At 42.6% G+C, this 14,829-nt stretch overlaps 1 protein-coding gene across 1 annotated transcript in view; it reads left to right on the forward strand.

Moving 5' to 3' along the window:
- Window positions 1-14,829, forward strand: part of GLP1R (glucagon like peptide 1 receptor) — a 278,807-nt gene that overhangs the window by 227,187 nt on the left and 36,791 nt on the right. The window contains exon 9 of the mRNA XM_075204458.1: window positions 14,061-14,130. Coding sequence (XP_075060559.1) covers window positions 14,061-14,130 — 70 coding nt within the window. The remainder of the gene's footprint in view (window positions 1-14,060; window positions 14,131-14,829) is intronic.

A 14,829-nucleotide genomic window follows, 5' to 3' on the forward strand; every position in this document is an offset into this window, starting at 1 on the left:
TGAGGAGTTTGTATGTTCACCCCGTGTTTGCGTGGGTTTCCTCCGAGTGCTCAAGTTTCCTCCCACACTCCAAAAACATACTGGTAGGTTAATTGGCTTCTAACAAAATTGACCCTAGTCTGACTGTCTGTGTCTGTTAGGGAATTTAGACTGTAAGCTCCAATGGGGCAGGGACTGATGTAAGTGAGTTCTCTGTACAGCGCTGCGGAATTAGTGGCGCTATATAAATGATGAAGATGATGAATTACCTTCTACATTCATTTACCAAAGTGTGAGAATGCGTTCGTGTACGTGCGTGCGTGTGTGCACTTGAGTGTGTGTATGTGTGTGTGTGTGCATGAGTGTATGAGACTATGAGTGTGTGTGTGTTCTTGTATTCCTATGCTTGTGGGGACACACCAGCACTGTGGGGGCCTTAGCCGTAGTGGAGACAATAAACGAGGTCCCCACAAAGCTTACCAAGGGTAATCAATACAGGCAGACTTTGCTGATATGCTTGACAAAAAAATCAGCCGAGTCACTTTTGTCGGACCAAAAGTGTGCGTGTGTCCGATGTGGCAGGGAGAGTGTGTGTGTACGCTAACGCTAGAGGTCAGACAACCATCCATATGTATGTCTACTACATGCAGGAAGACTGAAGCTTTCGCGGCCTTTTACACTGTAAGAGGATAAGACAAAGTCGCATCCATCTGCTGCTGGAAGTAAAGTGGGGATAATGGATCATGACAGAGCCCATCGGTTGCTCCGACTATAGCTCAGAGAGCAGTGGAGATGAGTATGCCTCTGACACTTCAGAGAAGGAGAGCCGTTCAGACACCACCAGTGCCCGGCAGTGGAGCAAAGTACAGGTACCCAGGGTTGTGTTCTATGCACAACCCATTCTTGACCTGATGGCAGCATTGGTTTAAGCACAGCAGTCCACAAAGTTAACGCAGTGTACGTCCAAATGCTATTCAGAAACGGTGATGGCTCCAAGGCGTATAACAAAAATCAGTTCTGCCTGTACTGTGAGAAGCCCCTCTCAATAATAGCCCATCCCATGGAGCATGTTCACTGCAGTGAGACTGAAGTAGCCTGGGCCATGAAATTCCCCAAGCACCCGAAAGAATGGTGCATGTAATTGCCACATCTTTGCAATAGGGGCAACTTTGAGCAAAATGCCAAGGTGATGAGAACAGGACATGGTGTTCTGGTCCTGTGCAAATTTCCAGACAAAGAGATGGATGCCAAAGGCTACATGCACTGTGCAGCTTGCCAAGGCTTGTTTGCAAGAAAGTACCTATAACAACACATGAAGAGCTGTAAACTAAACCGAAGGGGCAACAAGCCCACACCCTGCTTAAACAGTTCAGTGTCTGTGCGCGTTTGCTCAGCTTGTTCCACCTGACATCAGTGGTGGCTTTTGAAAGCTTTTGAGCGACATGACCCTGGATGAAATCTTACTCACAGTCAAAAGTGACATGCATCATGCAGATGGAGCAGCATCTCTTCAACCGGGTAGGTTCAAATGTTGGCAGACATGAGTCCATCTGTCAGAAACTTAGAGAAATGGACAGGCTACTGCTACAGGCCAGAAGAGCTACAACTTTGGAGAGGATGGAAGACTTTACAATGTCATCAAACTTTCAGCATGTAGTAGACGCTGTGAAGCTGGTAGCTGGCTAAGACAAGGAGACAGGTACATTTAAGACACCCTCTTTGGCACTCAAGGTTGGGCACGGCTTGCAAAAGATAGCGGGCATTGTGGAGTGCCTAGCCATGATGGAGGGCTGCACTGCTGCAGTTGAAAACGCACTCGACTTCAGAAAGATCTATGAGGTAAGATGGAACTAGTTGATCTCATCGGCTGCCTTGAAAACTCTTAAGGAGTCCAGGTAGAACATGCCTCAGCTCTTACCTTTCATAAAATATGTGAAAAAGATGCACTTGTACCCAGTGGTTGAACTAGAAATTTACAAGTGGCGGTATGAGAACTATAATGGGAATGTAAGTGAATGGAATTTGATAGTTTTACAATGAAAGCAGAAGCAGAAGTGGTGGCACCACCTTATACACCCTTACTTTGACCACTGCTTGTAAATCAATGAGAAGCAACAAGCCTACTGAAGCTATCTATCCACTGAGTCTACGCTTAACAACTGGTCACTAGTTAGAAAAGTCACCCTGGCACAGATGATCTTGTTCAATCGAAGAAGGGAAGGGGAAGTTTCCAAGATGTTTTTGACTACCTTCTCTTCGAGATACTATGGATCTCCACGAAGATGTGGCCCTAGGGCTTTCCAAGGTTGAGTGGATGCTCTGCAGTACTTCACTCATATTAAATCAGGGGAAAACGAGAGAGAAAAGTCCCCATCCTGCTGATATCAGCCATGTAAGGCCCAAAGTAACTTCTTGCATAAAAACGTTAAGAATGTGGAGTGGCTACCCAAAATGTATACGTTTGCCAGACCAGCTGCCTTGTCACACTTCAGAGACTCCAACTGTAATTGACTGTTTGCCTGAGAGTGTGGGGCCAAATATCCCCTCACACTGTCTTCCACAAAGCTTCAAAAGCATGCTTCCACTCTCTCAAAGGTCCTCAACCTAAACAACACAGGACTGGACCAGTTTGCGGACTTCCTTGGGCACAGCATCAGGGTGCACTGGCTGCATTACCACCTCCCAGAAGGTATCCTCCAACTTGCCAAGATCAGCAAACTGCTAATGGCTCTCAAGAGTGAATTCAAAGGCAAGAATTTGGAAAAGGTGCACATTGAACCAGACAGTAAGTTGGAAATCGTTTGTCTGATGTTTGCTTTTGATGTTTACCTCGGTCATCTACATATCTTTTTTTTTCAGAACTGGTCCAGCTACAGAGCGACAGGTCGGATGATGAGCAATCCCCCGTGACAGAGGGACAAGTGGTTAAACCTTCAGACGACACTTCCACATTAGAAGAGAGGCAGTATAGGGACCCAGCAACACAGGACCAGTGCCCAGCCAAGGGTTCCACACGTCGGTGAAGCACAGTTTCAATATGTAAAAGCACTTTGCCTTCTCTGTGTTTCGCAGAGTCGTGATGGATCGCTCTACTTCCTTTCAGGTTGTAAAGCATTGCGGAGGAACACCTGAGACAGAGAGGAGATCCAAGCTTTGGAGAAGCACATGATCTAGTTTATACAAACATGCCGGGTGCCTGTTAAGCGTGACTCCGTCACATGCCTCATCTAGGAACCGTCAGCACTGAAAGATCGGAACTGGTCGGGTGTGAAATTCTACATAAGGAACCGCATTACAGATTTAAAGAGGGACCAAACTTGTGAGAAACGATATGCAGTGGTTGACCAGGGCTGTAACTTCCATGGCTAGGGGTCGGTCCGTGCGGATGTGTGGATGCCCTCACATGGCCAACATACATGAAACCTTCCCCACCAAGCAGTCCATCTCAGTACTGTGAGCAATGTCACACTGTAAACCTCAAGTGGTAAATCTGGTGACTAACAGCCCCTACACATACCCATATGATTGTCCTGCTGACAGGGCATTAGGAAAGGGGTGTCCCTATGTTCCAGACATTTGTCCTCACAAATCATCTGGACATACAATTTACTGTCAATGTCATATATCCTTTGGCAATGAAATGAGTTCTGAGGATAAAGAACCAGTTCTGTGCTCCCCATACTATGTTCATTGTTTTTATGGGATTGTCCACTGGTTCTGCCTGACAGATTAATATCTGCCAGCGACAAGTTATAGCTTGAGAAAGCTGGAGATTAAATCCAGTTTTGTGTGAAGACGACCGAGCAAATACAAGGTTGAGAGAGGACAGTGATCATTCATTATAACCTGCTAATAACCTCATATATACATATATATATTCCTGTCACAACAGGTCCCAACATGCCAGGAATTAATGATTAGTGTTGTTATTTTAAGCATATATAGATATTTACATATTTATTATTTATGTAGTGATGTAATGTTATACAGAATTGCTTATGCATATTTTCCTGCTCAATCGACCTCACAATCTACATTTTGGTGCTTCAGACACAAGTGAATTGTGATAGTCATAAGCGGGGTCTCCAATTCTCTCAGTGTTATACGGTCAGGTCTCTAAGCCCCTGGTGCTCTCACTCTAATCTGTATGAACCGTTGGCAATATCCGTGCCCTGCCTGTTCCTAAATAAAGTGATGTAAAAGCACTGTAGTAAAGAGAAATGAATTACCATCAAAGTGGATTTGTGCTTCAACTCATGTTGACATCAGGATTTGTAGAGGTGGGTTTCCACACCACCAGAGTGGGCTTGACCAACATGTAAGGAGCATGGCTATGATTTTATATAGTGCTCACCAAGCCCCCCACCCCAGTGCTGCGTGCACAACTATTAGGTACACGCAGGGCCCCATTCATGAGCAGGAGAGTGTGAAGCCGGACATACTGCCGACTACCCCTGCTGTCTAAGGACAGGATAGTTACCCAAAAATGGGAATGTCCAACCAGAATCAAGAGAGTTGGCAGATTGTGCTGCTCTCTATCTGTTCTTCCAGTTGTCACTACCTGCGGCTGCTGGTGTTTTAAGCTCAGTTGCTGCTGGTGTAACACCTGCAGGGAATGACAGACGCAAACAAAAATTTTAACTTTATCATGAACTGTCCACCTACCGTCCATACAGACTTCTCAGCACCAGTCTCCTCACTCAACTTTGAACTAGGGGAAAAACCGCTACTGAAGGGCATGGATACAGAGTGAAAGAAAGGGGTGTACAAGGTGACGGCCAAAAGTAGAGACCTTGGGCCTGATCATTAAGGAGAGCAAATCAAAAAACAGTAGTAAATTTGATCCTGTTACAAAGCGAGTAAATTTGGTATAAGGCATGCACTATCCCAACTATAAATCTGCCTCTATATTTTAAATCTACCTCCCCTTACAATGCAGCATGGAATTGTCAAATTTATTCCTTTTTTTGTTTTGCTCTCCTTAACGACTCAGGCCCCCCAGGCGCAAGTCTATGGATTTGGGACAGGGAAGTATCCTGTCTGAATATCCTACTCACTGATGTACTCGTAAGGCCCCACCAAGAGGAAGATGAGAACAATAATACTCACCAGGTAATCGCCTTCCCCTCCTGGTGGCCATCTGCAAATCCAGGGATTGGTGCCTAGGAAAAGGGGCGACACAAAACAGCCCACCCACAAGGATGTCTACCGGGATAACGTGTACCGCCCACACTAGTGCTAACTACAACAAAACAGCAGCACTCTGGTCCTATCAACTTACTACGTGACCAGTCAGCTGCGTAACTCCTAGCACTAGGTGTAGAGTTCTGTCCTAACTACAATACTCACCCTTCCAATACGTCAATCACAGAATGCAGACAACAAGTAATAGCGGATACCAGAAGCCTTCCTTTAATGAGAGCCTGACTTCTGGACTTTAACTAGTGCTACAGTCCAGAATAATGAATGTGCCACAGAGAGAAAAACACAATAAACCTCCAACACATAAATAACCGAGCCTTATGCCCACTAGTTCTGCATGGGTCTAGTGCCCGACTTGTGCCCGGACCATGTGCCCATCCTGACTAGCAGGGATACAGGGAACAGAGTATGGGAGCCATACTTACCTGCTCCACGCAGGAACCTACCCTTCTTCTCGGCGTCTCCATCTCTTCCAGACCATCTGACCGATGGGGCAAACATTTTTGGGGGTGTAAAATTGCAACAGGAAGGGTACAAACAAATTAATTTTATAATATAAGAGAATAGTTGTTCTCCAAACTAAAATGAAAACATGAAAAACAAATGTAGTATGGTTTTAGTCTTGACGTATTTCCATGGTACAGGCTGAAGCAATGAGTCATCCTTTGGCGGGCGCTTGAGGATAAGCGAGTAGGAGAGACAAGGACGTCAACAGGCGCAGGTGGGACAGCCCCCTCGCCCTTCAGCCTCAGTAGCGCTTGTTCATGCCTCCGTTCCGCTATGCAGTTCTGAATTTAATGAATATTAAATAAGGGGCAAAAATTGTTGTGTACCTTTTAAAAAGTCAAGTACAACTGAGTGTTGAGAACTTGCAAATATAAACTTGGGTGGTGGGGTGGGTGAAGGAAGTCAGATTTTAAATTAAAGATGAGTTCGTTTTTACTTACTACGTATTATTATCCAATATTAATGGAAAGTGAGGGGGCGCTAGGAGCGTATTAGCCTAGGGCGGTCTGAACCCTTAATCAGACCTTGTTCTTTATTCTCTGCAGTAATTGCAGCTTCAGGAGCATTTTGTTTTCTCTCCTGTTACAATAAGCGATCCCATAAATAAATATTTTGCAGATGAGACCAGAAACGTTACCTCGGGGGCCCTAAACATTCTCACTTCCATGTATACGTCGCTGCGGCTCTCTTTGAAGTCCAATGTTTTCTCATAAACTAATTCAGCATTGATTATATGTTAGCGGTCTGGCTGTTACACTAATGATTCCTAGACACTGGGAGGTCTTCACCGACAATGAGACATAAAAACACAAAACATTGGCGTGTTATTGCAGGATAAACACAGGCTTTGAGTTACTTGGAAATACATAAAGAAATTTATGCAAATTCCAAGTTTATGACACAATCAGAAAGTCACAGTTCACACTTCTAAAGGTAAGAAGCTGTCATTAAATATCTATCCCACATATTATAGAGAGTGAACTTTGCTGGATCCAAATAGATTTGTTTTTAGAGTTTTGCAAATGAAATTAAATTGAAGTTTGAGATTTGTTTTATAAGACTTAAATGTGGTGTTTACTATTATTAATTTTTATTGAGAGCTAAAGCACAAGGTGATAACAAGTTATGCAAAAACTTTTTTCACTTATCAATATTTGACATACAGATAGCTGATGACATATGTGTATTGTCCATGATATTCCATGGACATGCTCAAGGACCCCCACCCCTAAAAAAATTTGATCCAGAGGAAGAACAAACATCCTCGATATAATGCACAGTAACAGCGTTTCCACGTAATTCCGAGCAGATGCAGACCCACAATGTGCCTGTCTGTAGCTGCATCGGCCGCGGGGCCCTGTGGGCACTTACCCGCTGAGGACGATGGCGGCCGCTAGCTCCCTGCTTGTAGGCTGGATGATCGCGATTTCACCTCTGAAGCTGATAGTTGCTGTCTCCATTGATCGCGCCTGTATTATATGATTTTGTGAGCGTGTGTTAGTGAGATTTCTTTTATTTGTACACAAGAAGGAAAGTTATATCTGCTGTATTTGAGAAGTCTTCTCTTAGTTTAGTGCATATTGAATAACTCTGCCTGGTCATTGTCCCTTGTTGACAACTAACTATTTGCATTTTTGTAGAGCACCAGCATGTTGAATCGTTTGTCTTTTTACTATTGATGTACCTGCAGAATATTTTACATTCCCTTATCCTCCTGAACAGAAGTGTAATTGTAACATTGAGGCATCCACCTTGTGTAGGAGAAGACTTTAGACTTCATAAGGTATTTCTAAGATACATGAAAACCAAAGTAAGATACATCTCAAAGTTACGGACTTAACTTGCGCCTGCCCCTCGTACTGTGAGCCCCCCCTGATCCACCACATCAGACAGAAGGTACCCCGAGTGTTAGATAAATGCAGCTCAAGATAGTGGGGTGAGTTTTGCGCCCGTGTAGTTAGCTTTACGCTGCACAGTCTAGGGGGTACTATTCCGCCCACCCTCCTCCCACTAGAAGAGGTCACTAGGTCCTGCAACACAGACTGTGTACACGTGAAAAAAAAATTGAATTATAGTATTTAAATCACTTACTAACGGGGATTAGTTGTGGCAGCCACAGAAAATACACTAAATTCTACCCCATCTGTATATCATTGTGATGGAGCTTTAAGGTAAAACCAATAGAAAATGTTTCTAATGAATGAGATCATATGATCCCACTGGGGGCTGTATAGATTCGCTGCCTCTCAGCACTGGATTAAGGGCTACATTTTAAAGTGTAAATAAGAGTGAAAAAAGATGAATTTTATGCCCCGTTCCAGTGTAATCCTCTGTATACCGAGCTCCTGCGCTTCACTGGACCTGTCTGAATAAGAGATTTAGTGGTGAATGGATACTAGAGTTATAATAGCCTCATAGAACTTTATTATTATAATAAGACTGTGGAGGCCACTTACTATAGACCCCTGGGGTGATGCGCAGTGTAGTACTTTATACCCATTGGTATCACTGAAAATAGCAATTTTCATTTACATAAAAATGAATGGAGATGACCTTAAAAAGATCCTGTAATCAGCAGTGAAGCCATTATCACAGAATAGTAATCAGCTTATTACCAGTTTGTATTATGCGACATTGTCCTGAAAATAGATTCTTAATATAGACACAGACGGAAGGTGAATTATTTTGTACCAGTTATTTTAGGCTCTGTTTACCGTGCAGTTAGGAGGCTTTTGTAAGAGATAATTGTAGAACAAATCGCACACACAGAATAATCTCTGAACAAGTGTTGGGGTTACTTGTAAGTCGTCGGTCTCTGGTCCCTGTAGAGTAGACTCTACAAGGTTCATCTTGTTATATAATTTGCAATTACATAAAGAGAACGTGGAATGTCAGTCATTACTAATACATCATGGTGACTTCTGCAGGTAATCACTGCAAAGGACAAATGTTATGGAAATGTACAATTCTCAGTTAAATGAACTACAACTTGGGATAGATTTTTAGGAACTCTAGGGGGGCTGACTGTCACCCCCTACTATTCTCTTGATACATTTTAAGAGTGATAAAGGCAGTGAAGAGTCAGATATAAGTCCTAATCATGAGTAAAATGTGTTTTGAGAGCGCAGGTGCAGTAAAAGATTTACACTGCGTCAGTACTATGCTGAGGGGTGAGAAGCTGCAGATTTGCCTCCTAGGTTTAACCAACCCTGTGCTGAATAATCGAGAGTTATTGCCACAACCCTGGGAGGTAGGTGTGGGCTAAGTTGGTAAAAATAGAATGAATTAACTATTTCTCATGTGATGCACTACAAGTACCAGCATGCTTTGCCCATTAACTGTTTGGGCATTGATAATAAAGCATGCTACAGTTAGTAAGTCTAGATAATTGGTGGCTAACCAATCAGGAGTGATCTCTTGCACTGTTCAGCCAATCACATATAGCCTGACTATCCCAGAATGTCCTAATTGGCCAAAACAGGCAATATATGTTAAATTGTATTAATGTTATGAACAAAATGTGAAATCTTAGCATCGCTGAATCAGGGTTTATTTATGTCAACTCAGAGGCGGAGAAAATGACACATTTGTCTCTGCAATTGTCCCTCTCACAGTCCCCCCAAATAATTCACTATGGAAATTACCCACCAAGACTTGAAGTTACAGGAGGATCACAGATAGCAAGAGCTGTATTTCTAGGCGTGATTGCAAAGTTTCACATGATTAGATCCTAAGTGTCTGCCATAAATATTCAGAGAGGACTGTAATGAACTTGATTTAATGCAAAGGACGAGCTTTATAAGGATGAAGGAGAACTGAAACAAAGTCCACAGTATTGTCACATCTCTGCTACAATACCAAATGTTCAAATTAGAATTCTTTGCAAATTGCCTGAAAAAAGTTAATTGAGGCATTTTTAACGAGCTTGTAAAGAAGAATTTGGTCATTAGACAGATGGGCAGATATCGTTGGGGGCACTAAGGGATCGTTCACAAGGGGACTTATTACTTGAGCCAAAGTTATGTTTAAACTCGGCTTTGGCAATAGAAGAAACAATACGAGGGAACGTCGCAATATTCTACTTTATGATTTATGCAGAAACAATTAGAAGCTGTAATTAGGTGCAGGTGGTAATGATGCCCTTGGTTTGTTCTGTGCTGCATGAACTAGTTGGTGACTGAACATGAGAAATGTTTTTCTCATGCAGACTGATTTATATAACTCTTATAGGCTTCTCTAAATTGTATCTTGCAAGACGTAAGTTTTCAACCGAGTCGTCCTAACCTGGATAATAAAGATAGTAAACTTTGTGCTAAAATATTATATAAATCGAGCTTTGCGCCAGAAAAGGCCACGTCACTAACATACCGTCTTCCCATTCTGCTTTTGCATTAAGTGGATTAGATATTCTATAAACAGAGCTGGGACAAGAATGGTCAATTTATTCTGCTATGTGGTTGGGGCACAACTAGGATTATTTAAGGTCAAAGGTTGCCGGAAGAAAACTTGTAAAAATTTTAGGGCCAAATGAGGAACAAGGTGAATATTTGGCACAGTTTAGAAAATGTCCTCTTCTCTATGATTAGCCTTATTCCCCAGGGTGTTATTATTCAATGAACTTTGGAGGATAAATCTGCACTGATTTGCAAATTAATTTGTGAGTTCAAGACACACTACAACGATAAAATTCAACAAAATGCAGAATATAGATGATTTTTAACATATAAAACTCAATATAATGAAAACTGTTGAAGACAATACAATGTATAAAATTATACAAAAGCACCAGACACACAAATATAAGATGACGATGACTAGTAATGTAACTTACTTTGTGAATGGGATACACTAAAAAGTGAATACAAATAACATCAGACTGGTATATTCCAGTACAGTGACCATATCAACACCAGAGTCCGGTCAGATAACATTAAACCAATAATGTCTTTTCAGTTAACTTTACTCTCATTCATATAAATACAGAAATATAGGACACAGTGAGTCTGAGTCACTAAGGAAAGTAAGGCAAAAAAAATGAGTACGTTTTCTCCTGGACAAAACCATGTTACAATGCAAGGGGTGCAAATGAGTTTATTATTTTGCAGATAAGTTGAATACTGGCTGTTTTTTCATGTAACACACAAATACTTGATAGCTTTATTTGTACACTGAAATGTAAAGTTGATCTAGGACATGCCCTACCACAACTATAAATCTGCCATCACATTTTAAATTTATCTCCCCCTCCAATGCAACATGGTTTTGCCCAGGTGCAAAGTTACTCATTTTTTTGCTTTACTTTCCTTAATGAATCAGGTCCATTATGTCTGTGTGTGGGGGAGGAAGGGGGGGTCCAATGTGGCTGTAGAAAAATCCTGTGAATAGTGTTTGGGGGTACAAGTACTGTGTTTGGGGGTGCCATGCACTGTGTTTGGGGAAATCCTGTACAATATAGTTGATGAAGTTTGTGCAATGTGATGGAGTTGGGTGGAGGGGAGGGCCAAAAATTGTTCTCCTGCCTCGGAGATCTGCAGGGGTGATCGATAGCCATATAATCATCATCATCATCATCACCACCACCTACAGGGCTCTCTCCCAGTCTACTGCCCCTTATATCTCTAACCTCCTCTCCATCCACACTCCCGCCCGCTCCCTGCGCTCAGCCAATGCTCGCCACCTCTCCTCCACTCTGATTACTTCTTCCCACTCTAGAATACAAGACTTCTCCCGAGCTGCCCCCCTTCACTGGAACGACCTCCCTCGCTCCATCCGTCTCTCACCCAATCTGTGCTCCTTCAAGCGGGCACTTAAAACTCACCTGTTCCTTAAGGCCTACCAACCATCCACTTAACCTCTCACCCTTCTGTTTCTCACTGGCTCCTTTTTCTCTCCCCTTTGCTTCACTGGCTCCCTCTTGTGCCTGATTTTGTCTACCCTCCCTTAGGATGTAAGCTCGTATGAGCAGGGCCCCTCTCCCCTCCTGTCTTCTTACCTGTTCTTCCGCTCTGTCTTTACAGTATTTGCCTGCCTGGAGTTTCTGAAGTTCTGGTACTTTGTGTTTACTGTTCTGTATTGTTTTACCCTGTATAGTGTACTGTTTGTACCATGTACGGCGCTGCGGATACCTTGTGGCGCCTAACAAATAAACGATAATAATAATAATCATCATCATCGATGTTAATAATAATAACAATATGACAAAAAGGGGGAGTAACTTGATCCCAAACACTCACTGCTGAGAACTGTCCCCGCTCTGTTTACAGGACAATGTTTTCTCAGAAGTGAAACGCGTTGTGATGACAAAGTATCTGCGGTTATATTTCAACAATACTTCAATTACAGTGAAAGAAAAGCTTGAAACATCTTTAAAATCTCGTTTCTCTTACACAGCATCAAATTACATTCCCATCATACAGAAACAACATGTATCTCAGCTGCGGCGTAACGTAATAAAACAGCCATAACAGCTTTCAATGAGGTACAAACAGGGTTTAAAGGACGGACGAGAGGATTACCTTTATAATAGATGCTTCATTCAAAAACTAAGGCACAAATGCATTTTCTAAAAGAAGCAAATCCATACATTTTATTTCTGAATTTGACTATAGTCGGAGCACCTGTTTTATTCAGGTGACACACAGAGATGAAGTGTGTGGATGTAAAATAATCTGTGTGACATGTGAACATTAGAATGTTAAAAGCAGCACATAGTATTTCAGCTGATAAGTGGACTGGTCTTGTGGGAGGTGGTGACCTGTCTGAGCTGCATGTGCCGGGGAATGATGATGTGGACAGCACAGTGGCTCAGTGGTTAGCACTTCTGCCTCACAGCACTGGGGTCATGAGTTCAATTCCCGACCATGGCCTTATCTGTGAGGAGTTTGTGTGTTCTCCCCGTGTTTGCGTGGGTTTCCTCCGGGTGCTCCGGTTACCTCCCACACTCCAAAAACATACTGGTAGGTTAATTGGCTGCTCACAAATTGACCCTAGTCTCTCTCTCTCTGTCTGTCTGTCTGTGTGTATGTGTGTGTGTATTAGGGAATTTAGATTGTAAGCTCCAATGGGGCAGGGACTGATGTGAGTGAGTTCTCTGTACAGCGCTGCGGAATTAGTGACGCTATATAAATAAATGGTGATGATGATGATGATGATGGGATGGAAGTAAGCAGGGAGCCCAAGACTGAGAATTATGGAAGGATCAGGAAAGGCCAAGCTGATAGCTTGCAGACGGCATGATTTGTATCCTTGTGGGGCATATGTGGAGGTAGAGATACAGTATAACCAGTGTGGTATAATAGAGGGGTGGGCCTTTCTACATCACCCACCACTAATAATCTCAGAACGTATATGGAACCTCCTCTCCTGTGAGTTTTGAAGTAAGTTACAGCAGCCAACAGATGGCAGATGACAAAGCTCATTGTGAGAGACCGTGGGTCCAATTGTGCGAAGAGGCAGAGTTATATTAACAAGTGTTCATCTGTTATCATAAGCCCCTCCCTTTACTTTAGTGTCTCATCATCCCTTAACCCCCCCAAGGGCCAAAGTTCTGTAAACTCACAAACTTCTGTGTGCAGACATTGGAGGATGGATGGTCTAAGACATCTTGCAGACAATCGAGCATCCTACCAGTAACAACAGCATAGATTTGGAATGTGAGGCTCCTATTAAATTGCTTCAGGAGGATTGTGGCATCAAACGCACCTGTCTATAAAAGGAGGATTTTATATCCAACTTCTTCCTAACAGCTCTGTTGTCATTGCAATGACTAAAGCATAAAGTGATTGTGATAGCAGAATTCTTAGTCCAATGAACAATATTTTTGTGGTAATTAAAACCTTCATTGATTCCTGCTCTTAAAGCAGGTCCCTCTGTTAAGTTAAAGGAAGTAGTAAACTCCCAGCAACTGATAAAACAGCTGCTGTGATCTCGGAGGAAGGAGATAATCAGGGAGATGGTACTCAGAAGCAGCTGGCATTCTGCTGGTTACTAATCCTTGGGCTATAGTTTCTTTCTCATCTATTCATGTATCATTTCCTGATATAATAGTAATCGCTTCCCCATGCACACAAGAGGTTAATGTAGAATTGTAGGTCGGTAAAACGCGTTTGACTATAAATCACACTGGGTGGTTTAGTGAGGAGAGTGAAGCGAGAGGAAGTGACTGTCGTGGAACAGGATCAACACATCACATTACACAAGAGAGACAACACAAATCATTACAGCTTCTCACAGATGGGACATCTCCATTCATTTTACTGTCAGCGTGCAACCTGCCAAAGTCTTGACAAAAACACATTTGTCATGTAAACAGGGGCATTTGTCTGAATCTGTGTTTCGCTGTGAATAACATATCACTCTGCCTTATCTCCTAGCTGCTGGACGAGGAATTATAATATGAACTACTGGCTCATCATCCGCCTTCCGATCCTCATCGCAATTGGGGTGAGTTACAGGCGCCCCAAACTGTCCGCCTTAGAGGTCACATTATTAACCAACTGGGAATCACATCATAAAACAAGTGTAACCATTCTGGACAATTTATTGTCGAACATTTCATCTAAAAGTATCAATGGGTAAATGTGTCATATGGCCCAATGAATTGCCCATTTATTTTTTACAGAGTTCAACCTTGCTATATACATGTCTTAAATCCTAGTTTTAAGTGCTTGGTGGCAATTTAGTAAAGTCTGCAATCTTAGTGAATGAGTTCCTTCCAGCCTGTAAAAAAAATGTTTGAGCAGCTCTTGAACTTGTGATAGCGCCAAGCGTCAGTAAATCACTCATTATGTATGAGACACAGACTGCGATGTTCACAGAAGAACCACAGCCAAGCTCCACACGTTTGTAGTTTCTCACACACTATAAAGGTACAAAGAAATATAATATCTTTTTATTATAGATAAATTGGTGTTAGAGCGAGATACACCAAAAAAAGTTGTTAGAAAGGAGTTTAAATACTAAGTTTTAAAAGACAATGCCGCCTGGGGAACCACACCTGAAGATCGTGGGCTGGGTTCCCTTGTGTCAGAGCCTAGCGAAAATCCCAAACCTCCTTTTAGCTGCACTACCACCCAGTAAAAGGTGCTCTGTTCCTCCCCTAGTGGCCTGTGACCTGCAGCCGTATTTGCTGGGACTCCTGAT

This window comes from Mixophyes fleayi, chromosome 3, assembly GCF_038048845.1.
Source record: "Mixophyes fleayi isolate aMixFle1 chromosome 3, aMixFle1.hap1, whole genome shotgun sequence".
Taxonomy (NCBI): domain Eukaryota; kingdom Metazoa; phylum Chordata; class Amphibia; order Anura; family Limnodynastidae; genus Mixophyes; species Mixophyes fleayi.